The 24,695-nt window shown below is 37.0% G+C and overlaps 1 protein-coding gene across 5 annotated transcripts; it reads right to left on the minus strand.

The window, feature by feature from the left end:
• Positions 1 to 886: 886 nt before the first annotated feature.
• Positions 887 to 24,341, minus strand: ATAD1 (ATPase family AAA domain containing 1). 5 transcript variants are annotated; one of them, XM_087964131.1, is made up of 12 exons: positions 24,149 to 24,325; positions 23,302 to 23,395; positions 20,925 to 21,026; positions 20,638 to 20,812; positions 18,697 to 18,795; positions 16,776 to 16,896; positions 15,860 to 16,060; positions 13,118 to 13,224; positions 11,280 to 11,369; positions 7,442 to 7,492; positions 6,139 to 6,272; positions 887 to 5,257 (listed from the first exon to the last, which is right to left on the minus strand). In XM_087964131.1, the coding sequence occupies exons 4-12, from the start codon at positions 20,797 to 20,799 to the stop codon at positions 5,137 to 5,139; spliced, it is 1,086 nt and encodes a 361-aa protein (XP_087820257.1). In that variant the 5' UTR covers positions 20,800 to 20,812; positions 20,925 to 21,026; positions 23,302 to 23,395; positions 24,149 to 24,325; the 3' UTR covers positions 887 to 5,136. The 5 variants fall into 5 exon arrangements, with proteins under 5 accessions (XP_087820257.1, XP_026542551.1, XP_087820258.1 ...); XM_026686766.2 differs by lacking the exon at positions 23,302 to 23,395 and having other exon boundaries at positions 23,959 to 24,341; XM_087964132.1 differs by lacking the exon at positions 23,302 to 23,395 and having other exon boundaries at positions 20,925 to 21,020; positions 24,149 to 24,335.
• Between the last annotated feature and the right edge of the window lie 354 nt (positions 24,342 to 24,695).

The raw sequence follows: 24,695 nt of genomic DNA on the forward strand, positions 1-24,695 counted from the left end.
TGCAGCCTTGCTCAAGTCTCTGGGAGGTCCAAAAAAGCCTCAAGCCTGCAGAAAATCAGCTGTGAGGCACAGTGCAGGTAAGGGGGCGGGGGGGGATTGCACACACATGCGTAGGGGATGGGAGGGCGTGCATTGCCTTCTGGGTGCTGACACATGAGTGTGCAAGCATGTGCACAATTTTTAGCACAGGAGCCCAAAAAGGTTAGCCACCACTGATCTAGAAAGATACTGGTTTAGGGAAAATGTCAATTTACCTCATAATCTTGAATTAAACTAATTCTAGTCTTAGCCAACATGGCTAAATTGAGAGATGACTGGAGTTGCAATATGTTACCTGAAAGTCTGCTGCAGAGACCCTATTTCTCTTCTAGATGGGGGGGGGGAGAAATCCTCATGCAGATAGTCCTCGACTTACAACAGTTTGTTTAGTGACTGTTCAAAGGCACAATGGCACTGAAAAATGGGACTTGTGTCCATTTTTCTCACGTCGTGGCATCCCCGTGATCGAAAATTCAGACGCTTGGCAACTGGTTCAGAGTTACGACCGCTGCAGCATCCCGAGGTCATTCACAACCTTCTGACAAGAAAAATCAATGGAGGAAGCCATATTCACATAACAACCAGGGTACTAATTTACCTACTGCACTGAATCACTTAACCGTGTGGCACGAAATGTCCTAAAATGGGACAAAATTAACTGAACAAATGTCTCACTTCACCACTGTGACAAGAAGGGATGTAAAGAGTGCCAAAACTCACTGAACAAATGTCTCAAGAGTAACAGAAATGTCGGGCTCAATTGTGATCGTAAGTCGAGGACTCCCTGTACTGCCTTCAGGAAAGCGTCTCCTCAGAAAATAAATGAACACCGAAACTGAATCATAAATAGGCTGGCTAATCTTTTTTTTTTATTCATTTACATTTAGCCACTGCAATGAGAATACATGTACATACTTGATCCTTAAAACCATGTGGAAAAACGTATTTTTTTTAAAAAAACACCACAATTTTAAATGATTTGCCATGATCATGTCACATTTATTGCTTCATTCTCTAATTAATCAAGCTCAATTTTGTCAATGGGTTTTCAGGTTTAAGAAAGGAACCCTTAAATATTCCGATGCCCATTATTATTTTACAGAGTAGTTGTGCTCTTTTACGTCAATGGAGACTCCATATGCTGGCAATGGCAATAATAAAGCACAAACATACCTAATGACAAAGCTTGCTGCTTAGATTTCGGAGTCTCAAAACTCTTGGTGGACTACTTTACTCTCATGAGTAAAATAGGATGACACATAAACCTGACACAACCATAGCGCCGTACAGACCACAACTACAGACATGGTGTCCGTGACGGAACAGTGAACAGCCCACTCCTACTCCAAAATCACACACTAACAAGAAACAGGAGCCCCCACAGAGAGATCATGTATGCTTAATATTAGCAGATCTATTATCTCCACCTTTCAAACTAGTTGCAGGCATTGGGCCTTCACATGGAGCTCTTAACGTACCATGTCAACTGCAAGATGGGAAGAGGAAAAGGGTAGACACCTCTTCTTTCACAAGATGAAAACAAGTGCTAGTCAAGCCCTTGATGTTACTGGAATTTAATTTTAGAATAGTGCACAAGAAGAGCAGCAATCTCAACTGTAAATGCATTATGGATTGTTTGTAACTATTCAAGAACCATCTTGATTGCGCAAAGAGTCAACATTCAGTTAAGTGCTTATCTGAATGTCGGAAGAGCTAAAAGTACGATAATGACATAGTGCCATAATGGTGTTAACATGGCCCCTTTATAAAGGAAGGTGCTCTGTTGAAATAATGGCTCTTAAAACAAGGAAGTAAGAAGAAGTCAACACTGGGAAGTTTCTGTTTTATTTGGAATAATTCTTCCAAAAATCTTCTGCATCCATTCCATCTTACTTGGGAAACATCCCTCAACAATTGGAGTAGTTTTGTAGGGGTAGCAAAGGAGACATGAAACTTTCCATAAATTTTCTTAAGTCAGTTGATCTTATAAACAAGTCCCTATCCCGCCTCACCCCAAATAATAATAATATACTGATATTTTCATCTGGAAGTCAAATAATTTTATAAGGCAAACATTGGGCTGTTGAATATGCAAATTTATGCCACGGAACTATGAATATGCCAAAAGACTGCTATTTTTGTGTGGTACAGACTAACGAAGTTATTTCTCTGGAAATCATAAATAAAATTGTTCCTTTGAAGGAAGTTACTGTGAACTTTCAATGGGAAGTTGCTATCATCCTAATCAGACCATAACTATCAAAAATGGAAAGAGAATTTCCATTCTTGACAATTAGTACCTTTGAGCAAGACTGCTCTTTAGTGTATAAATGCAGATAAATATTTTATTATAAAACTATACAGCTAGGTCTCAGGGATAGCTAATGGTGTTTAGTAACCAAGGAGGGTCATAAAAATCTATATCTTAATACTAATATAGCAATACGTCTGGTGGAATAAATACCTAAAAATAGTTCTAGAAATTAAACAGATTGTTCACATTTATTATCTCTTAAAGAAGTTGAGGGGGAATTCATTCGACATTTTCAGGTGTTTCTTACTTCCTATGTTTAAATTATGCCTACCAAATTAATACTTACTGTTGGAATGATGGAGTCAGAAGGCAAACAGGCTTGAAATTTTAAGTCAGAGGTCTCTAAAACGTGGCAACTTTAAGACTTGTGGACTTCAACTCCCAGAATTCTCTGGGAGCTTTGCTGGCTGGAGAATTCTGGGAGTTGAAGTCCACAAGTCTTAAAGTTGCCAAGTTTGGGGACCCCCGTTTTAAGTCATGTTTTAAATACAGTGACAAAGGACATCAGAAGTATTGACCAAGGTTTTTTAAAGTCTTGAGAGACCTCATGCGTAAAGAGCATCTGCTGAAATTTCCTGAGCTGCTACAATCTTTGGATCCTAACCACTGTCCTTAAAACAAACCTGGAATCAGTGACATTTAACTTTCCCTCTTGCAAAATAAATCAAAACATTTAAAGAAAAAAGATAAAACCTTTTTTCACTCTGAGAGAGAGAAACGAAGTATGATTTATGCTACTATAAACTGAAATGGGACTATTCTGAGCTTATGAAAATTATGAAGTGAAATAATATATTTTAAAATGAATATATTTGGTCACAAATACTAATATCTAGCTTTGCTGTTGTGGCAAAAGATTATTCACCACCATTCATAAATCTTTAGAATATGAGGTACAACAGAGACTTACTGTGTGACATTTATTTACAGGCCATAGAAAACACTGGAAAGATACAGCAGTTTTATGAAATGGTCAGATAAAGTTATTAATTTTATACTTTGAGGTATGGCTGAAATTGAGTAGAATAAATTTGAGACATGAACAAAGAATTATTATCAGAATACAATAATGCTAATTAAAATGGAAGACTTAACTGAAGAATTAAATCAAGTACTTTTACCAAAATCTACCTAAGGAATTTGTCCTAAGTTTTAATATTGCAAGAGAGATTTGTGCAAATGACTTTAAAAGGTCAATTTACTGATATCTCAAGCTGTATTTATATGTATGGCTGAAAATCAGAGCAGCGTGTCCAGAAGCATAGATATTTTTCAAGTATTTTTCTTTTCAGCTACATACCTCAGATATGTACGTACTTCTGATATGTACAAGGGAGTTGGATAGGACTGATTTAGCAATAAAAGGAAAACTAAATGACATCCCGCCCCCATTTTGATTTTATGTTGTCAATGATGCAAAAGCATTTGACCATCACATATACATTTACCCACTCAGTTCTTAATCCCAAATATTCTGAATAGCCACTTAAATGGGACTACAATTCAAAGATGGGCTGACTTGGGTGGGTTTTTAAAAGAATTATTTTCATTTGACAAAATCTGCTTTATTTAACACTAACTGAATTGTGTTTTCCTTGGCGACAGATTTTCCATTTTGAAATGGACGCATAGGAAGAAAAAAAAAAGGGAATCATTCTAGTTAGGATATGATCTGTAAAAGACATTTTGGTTCCATACCCAAGAAAAGAAGCTTACATATATACCTAGAATTAGCACAGATATGAATTTGGGGGAAGAGACATAACAGTAAATGAATTTAAGAAAATAAATTTCATTATTCCAATCTTTCCTATTATTTCATAATAAATATGAAATATAATTATTTCCTACTCTCTGCAAGATCCCTATCTTATAGAAAGAAATTAACTAAAATTGAAAACCATTGCCCTTGATGTCAATATAATTGTCATTTCCACTTAAAGCTGTTAGAATGTTTCGAGCAGCAAAGTAGGAAATTTAGCAATGGCAGCATTTATATCCAGTAATGAAATAAAGGACATTATTCACAATTCGGGAATAAAAGAAAATATTAACAACCTGTAGTTTCCAGTGTTCTGCCTACAATGGTAAGCTTCCATTATATAAAAAGATATTAAAAAGAATACAATTTGTAGGATCATACAAGATGAAAACATTCATGAGACGTGTGCACAATTTATGTTTAGATCATTGGCACCTGCACATACTGACAGTTGTGATGCGAAGGAGAAATGAGAATTTCCCTACATTACAGATACACACACACCCAGACTCCTCCCAAAAAGTAAAATTTCTGACTGTGCATTAGGGAACTGTGGCAGTTATTATTTTAACCCCATGATCTAACTAGATCCAGATAGTAAGTAAGTAAGAAAAAGAATGAATGGATTTCAAGTTTTCTACATATTATGTCTCTATATAAAAACCTGTGGATACACATACGTATCATATATATATATACACATACACATTGTCTCATACATATATACACAGGCTCTGCTCTCCCTCTCAGAGCAACCATGTGCCATGTGAAAACCTACCAACACATTTTTAAGGCTGCAACAAGGACATTGGTTTAAGCAAGAATATATCCCTCCCTGTCATGATCTGTCTTGTCACATGGACCCAATCCAATTCTGCAAAATTACTAGGTTTCAATAACTTAGGTATCAGCATATAAAAACAATTCCAGAAACAATCGTTAAAAGGATGGAGTTTTTTTGACCAATTGACTTGTACTATTTAAATTACCAGTCACCAAAACAAGCGATGGGTAGGTAACCTTAATCTAAACTAACATGCATCAGAACACTTTGATTCGTTGCATCCTTTGATTTCCTCATCTTCTCGATGGCTCGATGCAAATCCCTTTGTTGCACTGGGCGAATTTCATCTTCGTCATTGCTGGAAGGAAAAAAAACAGGAAAAACTGAAAATAAAATAAAAGAGACAGAGTATACTATACTATATTATGCAGTATTTGGAAAGAATCTAGAGCAGGGATAGTCAGACTCAAGGCCCGTAGGCCAGATCCGGCCCATGGGGCATTTAGATCTGGCCCGTAGGGCCACCCTGGAAACAGCGAAGGACCAGCCCGTGGTGCCTCTGCCAGCAAAAATGGAGTTCGGGAGGCCTGTATGCGGCCCTCCCGAGCTCCGTTTTCATTGGCAGAGGGTTACAGGAGGCTGTCGCACCTAGAAACGGAGCTTGGGACCCTGTTTTTGCTGGCAGACCGCTTAGATCACCACAGGTGTCCCTAACATGAGCGATGTCGAGCTGGCCATGCCCCTCCCCAGCCCCCCCAAGGTCAAACACAACTCTGAGGTGGCCCTCAATGAAATTGAGTTTGACACCCCTGATCTAGAGGTATGAGACCTGCTTCAAATTCCAACCAAACCATTCCAAATGTTGAGTCTGAAACAGTGGTTCCCGTGTTTAAAACAATGATTTTTGGAAGTATTTTGACCACTTCAGAATTGATCTGAGGTGTTTCACAGTAATTTAAACCAGATATTCGCACATTTGAAATTATCTGCAATCTTATGTGGCATTAATGTAATTCTCACTTCTCCAGATGCAAGAAGACATACAAGTTAGTCATGAATTAAGAGCACATCCATCTTGCTACATGAAGTAAGGAAACAGGAAGGAATCCCCTCCTAATTATTGTAAACAGTTCACCCAATCTTTAGATTATGAGAATCCATTTCTTAAAAAGAAAAAAAAACACCTCAGCAAAATTGGCTCCTAGATATCAAGCCTTCTGGGCCATTAAACAGAAGTACCTGTCTTCATATGCAGTATTTACATATTCCCTGACACACAGCAGTGCAGCATCGCGGCACATTTCTTTCAAGTCACTTCCTGAAAACCCATCCGTTTCTTTGGCGACTTCCAGGAGATCCACATGCCTGTCCACCTGTCAGCAAAGAAAAAAAAACACCCCATGTAAGGGCCACATAATTAACTTATAAACAATAAGGAATTGCTCAGACTGAAAGAGAATCAAAGAATTTGTCATGCTTGATTTTGTTAAAAGAAAAATTACTTATTAAGGACTTGGTTTAATCAGATTCTTATTTATGGAAATTCAAAAATGACGAGAATGGCTATATTAATTAGGAAATCTCCATGGCGCTTTGGTTATTGATGGGCACCTTATGATTTTGACAATTATTAATAGCGATAGTCAAATGGCTCTGATAAATTTTTATGTTCTAACTGTATATAAGTTAGGTATTTTGCATAATTGTTCTGCAAGTCATTTTCATTTACAAGAGATTATACATGCAGTCCTTGCTTGGTTGCTTAGCAATTGTTCAAAGATATGAACTCCCCTCCAAAAACTACTTACAACCAGTTCCAGAGTTCCAATGGCTGTACGACCTCTCCAGTTACATGACCATATTTTGAGCACTTGGCAACCAGGTCACCTTTACAACTGTTGAGCACATGAGCATTTGTGATCATGTGACTGAAGGACACTACAACTGGTTGTAGTAATTGTCAAGCCCCCATATTGTGACGGGGGGAGGGGTTTAGTACAACGGCCATCATGGTGAATGCAAGTATCAAGTTTCTTTTTCCAAAGCTGTTGCAACTTTGAGCCATCATTAAATGAAGAGTTGTCAGTTGGGAACTACCTGTATTGTTTTTCATGTCTTGTTTAGCCACTCGGTTGAGTGGACAACTATATAAAATGAGTAAATACATAGATAAATTCATCGTAAGCAGGTGGCAGAAACTGAACCAAAGTTGCTACAATATGTGTATAATATGAAAGGTTACTCATATAGGGACCAACAACATGGTAAATATTATGGAATGGATGCACAATAAATTGGAATAATTAACATTTTACCAATAAGCAATAAAATTTCTAAAGATATATTATTATTTGGCAAAATTTTGTTACAATCCAGGTTGGGAAAAAACAAGCACAAATCTGAGCCAGAATTTTATCTTAACTGAGTCATTACAGAGAACTAAAAATCCATGATATAAGAGCTTGCACAAACTATGTCTACAACCATGAGACACTGTAGGAATACACAATTTACTTTATAGTGCAAAAAATGACCAACTTACATTTTCATTTTTCAAAATAAGTTTCAGGATTGCTTCCCTCTGTTTTAGTGACTTTAAATTAAAAGAAAGAAACATATTATTAATACAAAACAGGAATAATGATCCAATCTTTTTAAAGTGATAATCTTACAACATTTATGATGCATTTTAAAAACTTGTTACTGTTCTGCTATAGATTTGTCGTACCAATACATCTTCCAGAGAAGGCACTGATGATGGAAGGTAATTTCCATCATCAAATGCCAAGTGCTTCTCAAGTAAATGTGATTATTCTGCCACATCAACAGCACCCAGGTTCTTTATTCTCTCCTCCTTGCTTCTAGAAGAAGCACTTGTGAGATAATAAAACCTTTGATAAGAGGGATTCACAAAAGATGGTTGAAAGTTATTTGGGAGTGGTCAGTCAGAAATTAAGTCTGGAGCAGTAAGAAAAACAGATTCAAACACGGTTAATTCCTGAGCACACACAGTCTTTCTAGAACTTCCTTAAACACAGAGATAAAAGGCAAATCAAATACAAATAAAGGCAGAATAAACAGCAAGATACCACCAAGCAATTTTAATTATAGAGATTATAAAGAATAGAAAACTGAATAAAAAACTGAAACTTATCTCAAACAAGGCCAATGAATTTCAGATGAGCAAGAAACTGATTAGGTCAAGAGATAAATAAATAGCTGATCTTAAATAATGATACATTTCTCCTACTAAATTAAAATGGAAGCTTTATAACATTTTCCTTTCAACATGCCCAGGGTAGAAGTTTTCCCCCACACACTTCCTGCTTCCTAGAGAAAACAGGTATGGCAACTTTCTGATTTCTCTTGGTCATATCCTCTAAAACAGGGATCCCCCAACCACCAGTCTCTCTCTCTCTTTTTTTTTTTTGAAAGTTTTATTTGGATTTTCACAAAAACAAAATACAAATAAAACATCTTTTTTGAAAATAGCATGGTCCCAGGTTATCACTTCTTCATACAGACACCAAACTCAATTTCATGATCATTTTTATATTCTATTCCATATCTTATTACCGTTTTATATTTTCTACATAGTTTTTCCCCTCTTTTAATTTTCTCAACTTTATTTTAATTATCTTATCTTAATCAAATCATTATATTTATACTTTTGTCTGTCCTGTTTCAATTTCATATTATCTTTTCTTATTAAACAAATTTTTCCCTGTAGTTACCAATTGGAGTATGACACCTTTATATCTTTTAATTTTATCCATTCAAACTCTTATTTAAGCTTCAATGTATACCTTTAAGATTATAGCAGTCAATATAATACATAACTTCCAATCAAATTCTGCTTGGTACATTCTTAAAATACACACTATATTCTTAACAAGAAAAAATTATATATATATGTAAATAAAGCACACATTCCATTCCAATTCAATTCTATCATTAATATTCATTAAAATCTTAACATCTTTAACATTTCTTTTCAATTAAATATCATACTTCCTTGGGAACACATAAACTTTCCATAGTTAATTCTTTTTTTCCCCATATTTCTCACTTATATTTTTATAAATCATTACTAATAATTAAAAATGTTCCCATTTAATTCTCTCAATCATTTTAATTCATTTATTTATTACCAAACATTCAACTACATTACAGTAAATATTTTATCCATCATTTTAATCATATTTTCTAAAATTATTTCTGTTTATAATATAACAATGCTATCTTATGTACCTTTGCAGAATCCCTTTTGCAATTAAATTTTCACCCATTATCTCTAAACAAGCTTATGGTTACAATCCTTATATCTTTTCCCTGTTTCTCCATTTCTTGTTTCTGTCTTTTACAACTTCTTTTCCTTGCCTTCTTCCCCCTCTTCTTCTCCCTCCCCTTTTTACCCCCTCATCTCTACTTCTAACTCTCTCATCTGTAATCCCCTCTTCTGTTGCTTTCTAATATACTTATCTTTCAAATTCTTCTTCTTCTTTTTGGTTGTTTCTTCTAGTCTTAAACCTTTCACTCTCTTTCCCCCCTTTCCTCCCCCCCCCCACTTAAAATTATTTGATCATTAAAGATGGCTTCTTCTTTGTCCCAATCTTCTTCTTCTGCAAGCGTTTCTTGTTGTTACTCATAGTTCCAGATCTCCATTTCTAAGAACTGAAATACGAAGCCAAAAGAACCTCTCTCTTCTTGTGCATCTTCTTTCCATTTTTTAAGTTCTTCTAAGAGTGATACCATTTTAAAGACTTTTAAACAACCACCCGGTTAATTTTAGTCATCCAGATGCAAAAACCAAAAATCACCAAGTAATCCAAATAATCCAAGGCTGTTTCTTTCTGCTTCTTTTTTCCACTTTCTCTTCCTGGGGTTCTATTATTTTGTTACCAAGTTTCCATTAAGATGTATCTTTGAAGAATCTTGTTGAAATTTCACTGTAAGTTCCTTTTAGTTACAGTTCCATTTCTTAGTTCCAGGCAGTCTCCTCCATTTTTCCAGATCCTGCCCTTTTATTCTTTTTTTCCCCTCCTTTCCTGCTTTTAAAAACTTTTAAATATCCAGAAATCTTTATTATCCCTTTGACTTTTATTTTCAGCTTAGATGCCTATTAATGTCAAAGTGGATTTTTTTCAATTTCTTGCTTAAGTCTCTTAGCTGTCGGTATAAGGAAGGGAAGAAAAAAAAACCTAATCCTTTCCCTTCTCTCTCTCCTTCGCAGCTTCAAAACTTTCTTTGGGAACAATGTTATTAAATTTAAATTCCAGGGTACCTTATTTGTTGCTTTTGCTGTTTGACCCGGTCAACCAAAACTTTATCTTTATTTTCCTCCTGCACATTCTTTTCTGGTCGTGTTCTTCTTTGTGGTGGCCATTTCTGGCCACCGCTACAACCGCCTTCGGGAAAGGGAGTAATGGCCAACTGGGGAGGAGAGATGCGGCTCTCCTCAACCCTGCAGGCAGTTCTCCCCCTTCTTCACCACCTCTACGGGGTGGCTTAGCCCGAAACCAGCCGGCTCGGGGCGCTCCAGTGGCGAGCACGGATCGAAGCCTCGCAGAGATGAGGTTTCGGTCTGTCGTCGAAGAAGCTCAAACCGGAAGCCCCCCCAACCACCAGTCTTAGGGCCACTCCCAGTCTGCATCTGTTGGGAACTGGGTCGCGGAAGCAGCAGACAAGCACACAAAACTTCATTTACACCTATGTGGAATCTAGGTTGCACATGTGAAACCATTGCTGCCCCCTTCCCCCACCGCTGCTGGTCCATGAAGCCAGAAAGTTTGAGGACTGTTGCTCTAAAGGGGTTTTGAAAAGTACATGGAACTTATAACTCAAGCAAAACTCCATGGGTGTGACAGGAATTCCTAACTCAAACATAAGTTATTAGGTCCAATCTTCACTGCATAAGATGGTTTCTGAGGAAAATATAATTTGTTGTCCTAATTTTAAAGCCCTACATAGTTCAGAAGCAGGTTATTATTCTCTTCCCTGTGAAATTTTCAAGGAGCAGCCTACAATACCTCATATCACCTTAGGGAAATATTGGATGGCACAGAAATAGGAGGGGAAAATTCTAAGTAAATTGCCCAAATGTTGGCATGTCATCTTCAAGGAATCCTGTTTGTTCTCTCCATTAACCAGCATTTCATCATAAGTAGCTTGTGTTTGAGTATTTGGCTTATTTTGTTTTTCTTTGTGATCAACTATCTTGGAAACCTAGTATGAGGTAGTGTTAAGATATTAGGCTAGATACCAAGAGACCATGAGTTCTAGTCCTGCCTTAGGCACCAAGCAAGTTGGATGATGTTGGGCCAGTTGCTTTTTCTCTGCCTTAGGAAGAAGGCCGTAGCAAACCATTTTAATCAACTTACAGGTTGATTGACATGAAATCTTGTAGGCATTCTTCTCATAATGGCAGTGTCAAGATCCTGAGGGCGATTGGTAGCTCCCATCACTATCACCTAAATGTAATTATGACAAGGAACAGTTATTCTTGATGAAATACATGAATATTGACATATCATGTCTCAAACAATTGGCCCTATTTTTGAATGTTTTTTCCCATTAATATCATCAGGACATAATTTATCTGAATCTGAATAAATCTCTGGGTGTTTAAATGTATCTAGAAAATCCCATGTTTAATTGAGAAGCATAACAAATGGTGTTTATAAATACTGATTCCAAAGTACATGGTTACAACTGCATCTGACTAAAGCTTGTTTGATCAACATCAAATAAATGATTAGAATCAATTATTAATTTAAAGAGTTTTAGACATACAAAAGCAGTTCCAAATCAAAATAAAGACTCCTTTTTTATTAATATTAATATTCAAAATATTACTATTATTTTTAAATTATCCTACTCTGAGATACCATTTCTCAAAGCAAGATAATTCAAAATCTCATGCAGAGCAGTGAAATGTAGGTTAATTTGTTCATTCATGAAACAGAGAAAATTCTTATTCTGTTTTTTAAATATTTTTCGACACTTTTTGACCATCATTTAGGGCATTTTTATTTTGTATGTTGTAACAAGACAATATACAAAATAAATAGGACAAATATTTGGACCACAGAAAAAAATGTATCATGTTTAAAGTAGTTCAGAAAGGTTACTTAATAGTATTGTTCTACGTGCTATTTAAGAGTATGCACGTATGGAGGCATCACCTAGAGAAGCAGAAACTCCCCAAATGAAAAGGAAAGTAGCTAAATTATTTTTAATGCACCTTCATTTCTCATGAAATGATTAGAAATAAAGAAACAGGGTTCTTAGATGTATGAATTCACTTTGACCCAGGTTCTGACATTTAAGGCTTCCCATCACTAGATTAGATTGGGTGGGAAAAGTTTTTTTAAAAAAGTAATTTGCAATTCAACTGTCTTTTCACTGTGACTTTCAGCCAACTACACCGTTTTGTGGTTAGAAAATAACCATACCAAGTTGCTTAACTGGAGAAGCTACAGAGATATTAATCTCAACTGAATCGGGTACATTTTACCAGAATGACATAAGACTTTCTTCTTGGCACAACTAATCCAAGCAAGAATACAAAACTGAAAATATCAAGTATGACAGCGGATGCACTCTTAGCCTGGAAAAAGTTGCAAACTCCTGCTACATGATATGGTGTAGGCCAGTGCTTCTCAACCATGGTGACTTTTAAGATGGGTGGACTTCAACTGCCAGAATTCTGAGAGATGAAGTCCATCCATCTTGAAGTCACCATGGTTGAGAAAAACTGGTGTAGGTTTGTAATGTTGGACTGGCCCTTGGGAGACCAGGTTCTAACCCTTAGCCATGGGTGACTGGACAACATGGTCTCTCAGAATTTCATAGGGTTAATCTTGTGGAAAAACTTTAAAGGAAGGAATACTATATAAAATACACTGATCTCCTGAATGAAACGAAAGGAATAAATGAATAAACCAGAGGTCTCCAAACTTGGCAACGTTAAGACTTGTGGACTTCAACTCCCAGAATTCAATTCTGGGAGTTGAAGTCCACAAATCTTAACGTTGCCAAGTTTGGGGACCCCTGGAATAAACCAACTTTTTGTGCTTCCATTTCTTAAGCTGACATTTTTTTATACGCCACAATGCTTGCTCATAAATGCCTATAACTGAGCATCTAAGCAATGAAAAGTACATTTTTATAAGCATTGCATGAATGTATCAATGAAAAACAATAATTTGCTATTTACTTGGCAATTAAAATCAGTGTCTAGACCATCCCAGAGACTCATGAACTGGGCTTTCATCATAGCTGTGGCCTCATGATCAGAACTTGAACGACTTCGTAGAAAAGAATCTGCATTAAACAAAACAGAATTTGAGTAGAACTTGTATTTCTAGAGTATGATGTGTTGCATAATGCATTAATTGAGGCACATGAGAACATTTGGGGCACACAGTCCTATGTGGTTAAGAGGAATTCTGGACAGCGTTTCTGAAACAGTTCTTGTCTCTTCTAGCAAATGAAAGAAGTTTCCAGAATAAGATTATGATGCATCCAAGAAGGGTGGATGCCTCATGTGCCTTTTTCAGTTGGTTATTTATTGTCTATCAGTTTCTAGGAGTCTTACCCAAAAAAAAAAGCTGAACTGAGAGACCTGGTTTTGATAAAGTAATTTCTGTTCTTAAACAACAGTACAGTTCAAGATCCTTAATTAGTAATACCTTAACTGGATTAGTTAACATTCCCTCTTGTTTGATATATTTAAAAATGCATATATCAACTAGAGACATTATAGTAAAAACATTTTTATTGTATCTGTTAATAGGTATTATTTAAAAGTAATATATCATAAGAAGTCTAAACATGATTGGGTGCACTGTAGTCCCTGTATATAGTAGCATAACTAACTAAATTATATTATTAGCCAATACAAATATTCAAAACCACAAAAATATTCCCATCGAACATTGCTGTTACTGTTTTTTTAAAAGATTTAAAACAAATATTTTTAGCTTTGTATCCTTAAAATAAAAATCTCATCTATTTAAAGTAATAGATTTGATATATCTATTGATGAGCGTGACTTTTCCCCCTCAAATTCTAATATCCTTATATAACCCATCTCTTGATTGAAAATAAATCAATAACAATCCTTCAACTGTTAAAATAAAGTAAGTAAACGTATAAAATAAAGTTGCATAAAATTGATGTGTCATGCAAGAGTTGGGTGATGGGTTCACAGCATCTGAACAACAACCTTAAAATGCAGCTTCATGGCTGGCTTGTTTTGAAACCATTATCCAGCATTATTTCACAGAACTTGCGCATTTGCAGGAAGTGCCCACTCAAAGTGGAACTTGCTCATCTGATGAAAACTAAAAGCTAGGGCTTGGTCCGGCTCCCAACCCTTAGGGACTGTTTTGTTTGGGGATTCTGGGGGTGAACTTTCTCAGTTCTGGTCTCTCTCCTCAGGGACATTTTCAGCCTGAAGTCTGTTAGTGTTCATGAAGACACTAGCAAGAGTTTTAGAAAGCCTTTGAGGAATGGAAAAATAAGAGGAACATTTCCCTGAGAAACTGGTGGCTGTGGTAGTGGAATCTTTTTACTTCTTCCGATGTTTTATCATATTTTAATCCAAACAGTATACTGAAAACTGTATAAGATACTTAGAGGCAGTCTGAGTGGAGTTATAATTTCTGAAGATATGTATGCATGTGTTCCAGCTGGGATATATTCTGATCCCATCACTTAGCCAAGGAAATAGGAATAGAAGTTAGTTGTTATTTACACTTAAGAAGAAAATTAAAGGACAACATGGGAGACTTTTTATACTAGGGGCCCCTAACCCTTGGGCCGCAGCCCAATATTGTGCTGTGGCCTATTCGGAATTGGGCTGCGCGAGTGGCTGGCCAGAGCAGCTCAACTTGCGCGAGCGATGGGCTGGTGGGCAACCATGTGCATGCACGCTGGCCCGCTGCTCGTATAAGCCAAGCTGTGGGCATGTGCACCAGCCTGTCACTTGCACAGTCTAGTTTCTCTCTTCCCCTCCCCCAGCTGGGCTGCCAAACTGCAAAGGTTGGGGACCGCTGTTTTATACTAACTGTAATGAGAAAGAAACAATTTTTTGTTATAGAATTTGGCTTTTTCCAGGGATATGTCTTCTAGCTAAGTACCGGGATGTAAGCAATGAGCATCATGTCCAATTTTACATATATCTGAGTTAACAACTGAATGTGCCCATGCTAAACGTAGAATAAGTGTGATGTAGTGGTTAAAGTGCTGGCCTAGAAACCAGGAGAGTGAATTCTAGCCCCATCTTAGGCGTGAAAACTGACATGGTGACTTTGGGCCAGAGACTCTCTCACACAGCTGTTGCGATGGGAAATAGGAGGAGGAAGTATTATGTATGTTCACTGCCCTGAGTTATTTATAAAAGTAATAAAGATGGGGGGGAAATATTTATCTTAAAAAAAAAAAAACTCCATATAATATCTAACACCAGATTTTGAATTTCATACTAGATATATGCAATTGCTGAAGGGATGAGAAAATAATGCCGCTCTTCCCATTACACGAATCCAAATAGACAAAGGAAAGGTATTTCATTTTTCTTTAAACGTTAAATATGCATATAAAACATAGGGAAAGGTAGGAAAGGTTTTCCCTACCTTTCCTCACTTCTCTTTTCTCTTTCCCCTCCCTCCTCACTGTTCTTTTATTTACTTTTGTATTTGTATTTTATAACACTTAATAACCTAATAACAAATAGTCAAAAAAAACCACCCATATAAAACACTGTTGTTTCAAATTAAACAGTGGCCTCCCTTAAAAAAACAAAACAAAAACCCCCTATAAATATGCCTGTTGTTTTGCTACTGATAATACTAAACAGTATTGATCTCAGGTGTCCAAGCTAATGGAGAAGACTACGAAGCTTTTAAAAAATGTGAATGTGATATTTTCAAATCCGTAGAAAATTCTACTTTACCTATTTCATCAATAAAGATGATAGAGGGTTGGAGCTTTATAGCAAGAGAGAAAACAGCGGCTGCCAGCTTCTGGGATTCGCCATACCATTTGTCTGTCAACGTTGAGGGCTGAAGATTAATGAAGCGGCAACCCGCTTCCTTTGCCGTAGCTTTAGCAATCAAGGTTTTACCACAACCTGGAGGGCCATAGAGCAGCACTCCTGAAAACCAAAACACAGAGTTCATAAATGCATTGCCATTCTAGATAGGAAAATATAATATCTGCATTTTATACATGCTGAGGTTTATAAAACTCTCTGCAAAAGTCTCCATATCAGCACTGTTGTTTACAAGCTGCTCTCATATGCCATAAAAAGCTGACATTTATCTGCCCATTAATTTATGACAATGAGCACAAACTCAGAGGGACAGAAGCTAGCTATAGGCACAAAAATACTCAGGTAGTGAAAATATAATGATTCTGAATTTTAAGCTAGGCAGAGCTTAATAGAATTTCTTTCTATGTATTAAAACAGGATACACAAAGAAGGACCTTATTTACCCAAATTAAATATTTTATTCATGTTGACATTATTTTCTGCACTGTCACTTGCTACTTATTTTACATTGCTGCCCTTTAAGCCATCCTATGAATTTCATTCTACATTGAAGAATGGGATACTAAGCAATATTACAAAACTACATAAATGTATATAATTAACTGAAATGACATAATTTGGAATAAATCTATTTTTCCACCTCTAAATTAATCTTCCACAAAAACAGTTTATTATAATTGGGGACAAGTTCAAGTGATCTTCCTAAGTTTATTTGTAAAACTGGATTTTGTCTTTATACAACTGGAGTTTTTGTCCTTGAGGAATTCTATTACGGTCAAGGTTTCTAAAAACATTAATTTGGACTTCTTCACATTACCTTTTGGTGGTTGTAGAAGTCTCGAATTTTGAAACAGATGTTTTTTTCTGATTGGCAAAATGACTGTGTCCTTCAGGTCTGTAATAACCTCATCTAAGCCTGCAATATCATTCCATGTCACCTAAGGAACAAATATAAGATTTAAAAAATTACTGAGCTGGTATCAGTTAAACAGCTATGTTCTCAAATTAGGGATAAAGACGAAAATTATATTGAATCTTAAAGCCATTTGTATATTAAGCATGTATCTCACCGAACAAGAAAAATAAAATAAAATATATCCCAGAGTTTGTGACTTTACTTTCTTGATGCTGGTTAAGATAGATTAGTGTTGGGAGGATTTGAATGCATTTACATAACATACCATGTGATTATGTTTGCTTTTTTACTGATTCTGAAGAAAGCTATTTTGATCCTTGATCTAAGAAATAGGGATGTTGGCCTTAAGCAGTATGGCTGTAGAGCATTAATAAGTCTTCTTACTAGTATAAATTTACTATTAATAATAACCTAATTTTAATATCCAACCCGCTCTTTTAATATAGACAAGTAATAGTCATGGAAATTAAAACTCTTTAAAATATTTTATACTATACTTACAATACATCCAAGAATGTAAAATTCTTGAGAGAGAGAGAGAGAGAGAGAGAGAGAGAGAGAGAGAGAGAGAGACCATATAATTATAAGTAAAACTACTATGGGGGCATATGGCAGTGGCCTCATAACTGGATGTCCAATTCAGCTATCCAGAGCCAGATCACCTCTGGCTTTCCTTCGTGCAGATCTTTTAGGGAAGTAGAGAATGCACATTGTGGGCAAACTTACAACAATATGTTTTATAGTCTGCATATCAGCAACACAATTGCAAGAAGGGGAATCTTTCCACCTACAATGAGACAGGGGAGAGGGCACTTCTTCTAGTATCACAACTAATTCTACTCAATTTTGACCAGACAAAGCGAGGCAGGTCAAAATCAGATGGTTTGGTAGAGGAATCACTAATGGCCAGGCCATAAGAAGGCACCTTGGACCATTCCTCTCTTCAGGAATTCTTGGGGTTAAACTGAGTAGATGTTAAGTAAGTAGCTGTTTTCCAATGTGGCCTATGGGATTTCAATCTTGAGATAGCTAATTGCAACAATATAACAATCAGCGTGCTAATTGTTAGTACTTGGTGCTTATACCTAATGCTTGAAATAATCTTTTTTTAATCTTTAATTTTAATCTTATTTGAGCATAATATAGATACAACATACAATGAGTTAACTTGCAAACAAGATGAAATTACCGTGATTCAGTCTTTAAGAGTACAAAGAGAACTCTAAATACTATTTTGAAGCACGTTTGTTTGTTTTATTAGCTTCATGTAAAACTGCATGAATTCACTGAAGGAAAGTAAAAACCCTTGATGCAATGTTAAAAGAAGCTAGTACACAAAAAAGTCCATGAACATGCATGTCAGTTCTGATATTTAATGAACGTAAAAATAGTCATTACAGAATTTTGTTCCCTATTTCATACTATCCCTAAAAATCAATGTTGTTTCAATTAGCTGCTCAGGCATGGCACTTTATGCTCCAATATCTGAAAATAGTCATTATGCATTAGTTCTATCAAATAACATTTTGGGTTTTTGAAATGTGTGTGTGATTGCTAGTATTACTACTAACTTATTAAGACACTGTCTATATTGAGAGAATGGAAAAAAAGATATGGATCCCGGAAGTTTGGACTTCTATGATAACTGTATTACTTGGAATAAAAAGCTGACGCCTGTGTCTGTCCCACAATGTTTATCTACTCCCAACATTAAGAAAATTCGATTAAAATACAGTTCCACTATAAATACAGGTGCATCCATGTGAACATTTTGCCCTGAGATGTAACATTTTTACATATGAATAAGAAAGACAACACTCACGTGCATACTAAGGGGATCTACCAGATGTGCAGCAATGCTCATCTCATATTCAGAAAGCTTCACATTTTTCACACCTATTTGCTTCATCAACTTTTCTGCCTGTTATAGAAAAGCCAGAGTTCAGCAGTATGACCTCATTTGATCTTTTCAGATAATGTCAGAAAAGGGAAGGTTGCTATTAAGTAATACAGATATTCTGTTAATTGTGAGTTAGGAATTTGAAACAAGAATACCCCCAATTTTCATTTGTTTGAAGGTATCATCTCTTTGCTGAAAATAAAGCCAACTTGTTATTAGTAACAATACTTCAGGGTGTCTCTCCAAGATAATCAAAGGTTATTCAAATGCATTTTAATCTTTGTCTTAATACTCAATATCCATTTCAATAATAGAGCAATGTTCCATTTGACCATAGCAATAGCACTTAGATTTATATATGGCTTCACAGTGCTTTACAGCCCTCTCTAAGTGGTTTACAGAGTCAGCATATTGTCCCCAACAATCTCATTTTACCAACCTTGGAGGGATGGAAGGCTGAGTCAATCTTGAGTCGATGAGAATCCAACCACTGGCAGTTGGCAGAATTAACGTGCAATATTGCTGTCTAACCATTGTGCCCCCACTGCTCTTGCAGTCATAAATATTATAGGTAGTCATAAATATTACAGGTAGTCCTTAGATTGCGTCCATTCATTCGTTCAGCGACTGTTCAAAGGTATGACGATACTGAATGAGGGGCACTTACGGCTGGTCCTCTAAGTTCTGGACACCACAGCAAGCTGCGGTCACACAATTGTGATTTCATATGTTCCCTGCATGTCTTTCTACAATCGAAGCCAATAGTCAACCATACCAGCAAGCACTGCAATTAAACTCTTCGCTTTACGATGTTAATGGGGACTGTCATTGCTAAGTGACACAGTCATGTGACATCTTGTATGCCTTTTAAACAGCATTTTAGAGACTCTTTCAAAATATGCAGACAATTTTCAGAATGATATATTCATTACTGAGGAACAGAAAATTATTCTCTAGCTATAAAGATCTGTGATGAAAAAAACAAAGAACATTTCCACACAGGCAACATTCTATAGGTGGGTTTTGTAAAACAATAGCTCCTAGTGAGTCTCCCTTAATTTCATATATCTAAAAAAAGCTAATGCAGGAAGACAGTCTTTCAAGACATTCTATCTCAATATAACAGATTATTTCCATGCAAATGATACAGGGAGGTCTTTGCATTTTCGTTTTAATGCAGAGCACACATGCTGCTGAAAACAACAGCTTGACTCCATTATTTTAGAACATTACCGTAATTATGAACAAAAGATTGTGTCCGCTTTAAAGCATAATTTTACACAGGTCTATGCATAAGTCAGTACCACTGAGTTCAATAACGTTTCTCCAATTCATGAACAGACAGCTTTTGGGGGGCTAAAGAATGAAATTTAATTCTCCTCCACTGCAATAGCCTGAGGACTAATATAGACAGGGCAGCAACCCAGTAATTTAACTGACCTCTCTGAAAGAAAAGTGTGTGATTGTGTCTATTTTCTGGGTTGAGATTCAAGAAGCGTTTTTGGGTGCCCAAATTTTCTAAACGTTACTCACAATGAGGCTTGGAAATTGAACTATGTTGTTTGGCAAGTGTCTACTGGATATTGGTAATATGTCACAGGGACTATACTAGCCCCAATTTTTAAAAAACTGTGTGAACTGATTTTCCTCTATGCTTGTATATATTTGTTGCATAATTGATTATTTGGTTATTTTGTGAAATTTATTTTTATTCAGTTGCACAACACCAAGTCAGAAGATGGTAAGTAAATAAATGAATAGGCAAAGTTGGTTTCTCACTCTGAACTCAGCAGCTCAAAAATAACATTAGCTTTCTGTTCCTTATTTATATAACATTTATATTTAAAATATTTTATTCATTACCTGTTTTTGGGCTTCTACTTTTTGCTTCCTTGTTGGATCAATTGCATCTACCATCCATTTAATTGTAAAATAGGTCACAGCACCAAATATTGTTAAGCGAAAAATTAAACCAACAACTTCATTCCGAGTTAGAGGACGAGAAAACGTTTCAGCATGTACCATTGTGCGTGTTTCCCTATAAATAATGGAGGAAAGAAAGTCAATGTGCATTCTTAGAAAATTAGGAAGCTTTGAAATATTATTTTTTGGTACATGGTAAACATTACTATACTTGATAGATTACTAACCTGCTTTTAATTCATACACAAGATGGTTGAGATTTTTTTTCATATATATGAGGAGTTTCACATACAAGAGATTTTGTAGCCAAGATGGGTGTAATTCTGTTCCTTGTAAAGATAAAGAAGGTGATAATTAGTTATCACTCAAAATTTGTCAATGATAAAATCAAAAATGGCAAGCATTTTTTAAAAATGGATTAATTGGAAAACAATAATATTCACAGGAAGCATCATACATGCCTTTATTTGTTATTAGTAACTCACTTGACTGTAGTCAAAACCAGTAAGAGTCAATTTTACAAACTGACTTAAAATACTGGATTTAACCATACTATGAATATGCAGAATGTTCCATACACAGCACAGCTGGTCTTGGTTTCTGCCCAAACCAAAATATGGTATTTCAGATGTTTTATCCATATGTGTAATGAAATAGGGCTGATTTTAGTATGGAGTGAAATGAAGTTTGTGGATGGAGGAAGAGACACTGAAAGAAAACTAGATTGAGAGGGTTTCCTGGGTGATGGCATACATAGATCAGCTGTGAGAAAGGAAACAAATGAACAAAAAAAAAAACACTGTGAAGATATGATGCACTAAGTGAAAAAAAAAAGATTATTGAGAGACTGGGTTAACACGCCAGCTAGTGGGACTGGCCACTCTGGAACTCTGTCCCTTATTGCCAAGACAGTTACATTAAGATTAAGGAATAGATACACAGGCCAATTCACTGGCCCTGGCACCTGAGAAGAAGCAGGGAAGAGAATACAGTGGGTTAGGGGGAAGCAAGATACGATTAGATTGCTATCAGCTGATTTGATAAGTTGTCCCAGAGAAAAAGGCTGATAAATGCTTGGCTTCATTATTATGTATGAGAAAAAACATGTTTGACATGGGAAGTTTTACAAGGTTTCTGAAGCAGGCTAAAGATCGGAACAAGTTCTTTTTTTAATCTGCATTCACTGACTTTTATTGCATTTTATGCATATTATTGCGAACCACCTAGAATTTCTATAACATAGTGGTACACAAATACTAAAATCAAGTAAATTAAAATGAAGTTTGGGACATAATAGACTAGCCTCATACTAGCCTCACTCTTTGCACCATAAAATCATCCAGCAGCAGCGTGGAACAAATTTCAACTAAACCCAAAACAAGTTAAAAAAAATTGGTTTTATTTCTGCCAAACTAGTCAATGCAAAATAACAGGGCAGAAAGTCGAGTATGTCGCGTTTTCAATTAGAAGCATATTTTTTTTTCCCCATGTACACTCTAAAATGTGCCATTTCTTATAACTTTCGTTTCTTTTTCTCCCTCAACAGTTTCAAAGCTGTGTTTAAGGAAGCAGCTTATCAGCAATGGGTTGAGGCTGTATGAAGGAACTGTAAACTTTGGAACAAGCTTATTTTGAGGTAAATGTCCCTAACCTTTCATAGAGCCATAAAAACCTGCCTTTTTTGGTTATTTATAGGATTACGGTAAGTGGTTAGATGAACCTGTTCTGTTGTGACAGTGTATACAGTTTCAGCTATGTTTATTGGGTCTTCTTTCTATCCATTCGTTTTGCCTTTACGGTATTTTGTATGAAGTGCACTGTCCAGCGTCACAATTTATGAATGGAAGAACCTCATATATTATCTGTCTATCTATTTGATATACAATGTCTGCTAAGGGAGAAATTAATATTTTTTAACCAAAACATAGAAAGATCATGGACAGAATCTCATTTATATGTTACAACATACCATCTAACTGTCCCAAAGGTGCTTTTCAAATAGGCAACTAACTTTTTGAGTTTTTCTTCTTTGAAGATGCTTCACTTCTCATCCAAGAAGCGAAATGTCTCCAAAGGAAGAAAAAAACAACAACCAGAAAGTCCAACTGCCTCTGGAAAAAGCACCCTTGGGACAACCACCACCTGGATGACTGAGAATCTCCATAGTCATACCATCTAACTATTCTTTCAGCCTGCTTCAGAGCACAAAATTTTCACCCAATCATCTGCCCACCTCATTCCAACATCCCACAAGTCTGGCAGGCCAAATATACACAAACTGCTGTAAATCAAAGTTCTTTACTGTTTCACAACTTCCTCCTTAGAAGCTTGAAAAAAGGTAGGCATATGCTACTATCAGCTTAAAGTGCTTGCTTAAAAAAATAATCTCCATGTGATGTTGTCGGGACAAGCTGTATCTCTATTTCCACAAAAACAACCATTCTACCCAGCTACCCAACCATTTTCTAAAGACATTAGGCTTCACTTGCTTCTCCTTCTCTCTGAATTGTTTTAAATTTTCATTCATGGTGGCAAACCTGATCCATTTACGAATCGGCCACCCCAAAAAGAAGCATCATACCTACTATCTCTCCAGCAACTGACCTCAATGCTATGCTGGCTGGAGAATTCTGGGAGTTGAATTCCCCAAGTCTTAAAGTCGCCAACTTTGGAGACCTCTGGACTAGTAGTATCAACACTATATAGTTGAAGAGGGAGAGTTTGGGAAAGTTAAAAAGAGTCAAGACGGACTCTTCGCTTCTGGGTTATAGGTGTGGTGTAGGATACCACAGTGAACCCTAGACTTTTGAGAGACAAGTTATGAGAATGCTTGAATTGTAGGCTAATTCTACTAACTGCCAGGGGTTCGATCCCCACCAGCTCAAGGTTGACTCAGCCTTCCATCCTTCGAGGTGGGTAAAATGAGGACCCAGATTGTTGGGGGCTGACTCCATAAACCGCTTAGAGAGAGCTGTAAAAGCACTGTGAAGCAATATGTAAGTCTTATCGCTATTGCTTTGTATAGGTTTAATACAGGCTTTGCAGATCACTTTTAGGACGGGCTTACGAGCAGGAGGGAATAAAAGCAAGTTATTGATCAGGTGGGTATTTCGGTTAAGCAACATGACTGGGACTCCGCACAACCCTATTTAATAAAACAGGAACCAAGCTGGGCACATGGAGAGACGGCGGGGGAAGAAGAGGAGTCGTTATTTCACCCCATCCCACCCGCAAAAACGAGAGGGGAAACGGAGAGGTCACCTTCTTTCTCCCGAAGCTTAGGGGCGGGGGGGCTTCCCGGCTGTTTCCCAAGGGCTGCTAGCAGCGTGCACGGAGGAGGAAAGCCCGGGCACCCTCTTCCCAACCCGCCGACCGAAACGCTCCCACCGGTTTCTGCAGGAAAGCCCCGCCACCGAACTGAACTGAAAGCGAAAGGGAACCCCGAGGTCACCTTCGACGGGAATCCTCCGGACGCCGCTGCCTCCTCCGCACCGGGGCGACGGAAAGGACCGCAGCGCGTAAAAGGCGTGCGCCGGAGGGAGCAGGAGGGCGCGAAATTCCTCGAGAAGTGTGGAGGAAACGGCCGTTCCCGGCAGGCGTCGCTTGGGTGTTCGGGCCGACGCTCAATACCCTCCCTCTCGGACGCCGCACCTCTACCGTAAGGTTCCGCTTTTGAGAAGGAAAAAGGGGGGGGAGTTTTCCTTGTAACCCTGGTCGAGGCGTCTGGCATCGAGAACTCGTTTTCTTCGGCTTGCGGGAAGGCGAGCGAGACGGTCTAGCCGGTCCTCAAAAGAAGTTGCCCTTTGAGGGTTAGATAGGAAGCTAAGGACGGCTCAGATTTAGCTTGCACACAATAGGGCTAGACGGGGATTTATCCATTCTGGTTTAACAATTCATTACTGTATGTCTATAAAGATTCTCAGTCATCCAGGTCATGATTGTTCTAAAGGTGCTATTTCCAAGAAAGTCCAGTTGCCTCTTGGACATGGCACCAAGTA

The sequence above is a fragment of the Notechis scutatus genome, chromosome 4 (genome assembly GCF_049901735.1).
Source record: "Notechis scutatus isolate UNSWTSFEM ecotype Mainland chromosome 4, rNotScu1.2, whole genome shotgun sequence".
NCBI lineage: Eukaryota > Metazoa > Chordata > Lepidosauria > Squamata > Elapidae > Notechis > Notechis scutatus.

What these genes read in the sequence shown, in the direction of transcription:
- ATAD1 (XM_026686766.2), bottom strand. Translation starts at nt 20,799, where the DNA reads ATGGTACATGCTGAAACGTTTTCTCGTCCTCTAACTCGGAATGAAGTT. An exon ending in TAGATCCCCTTAGTATGCAC is followed by an intron (nt 16,897 to 18,696) that starts GTGAGTGTTGTC and finishes TTTGTTCCTTAG; the next exon opens with GTGACATGGAATGATATTGC. An exon ending in CATCTTTATTGATGAAATAG is followed by an intron (nt 13,225 to 15,859) that starts GTAAAGTAGAAT and finishes TGTTTAATGCAG; the next exon opens with ATTCTTTTCTACGAAGTCGT.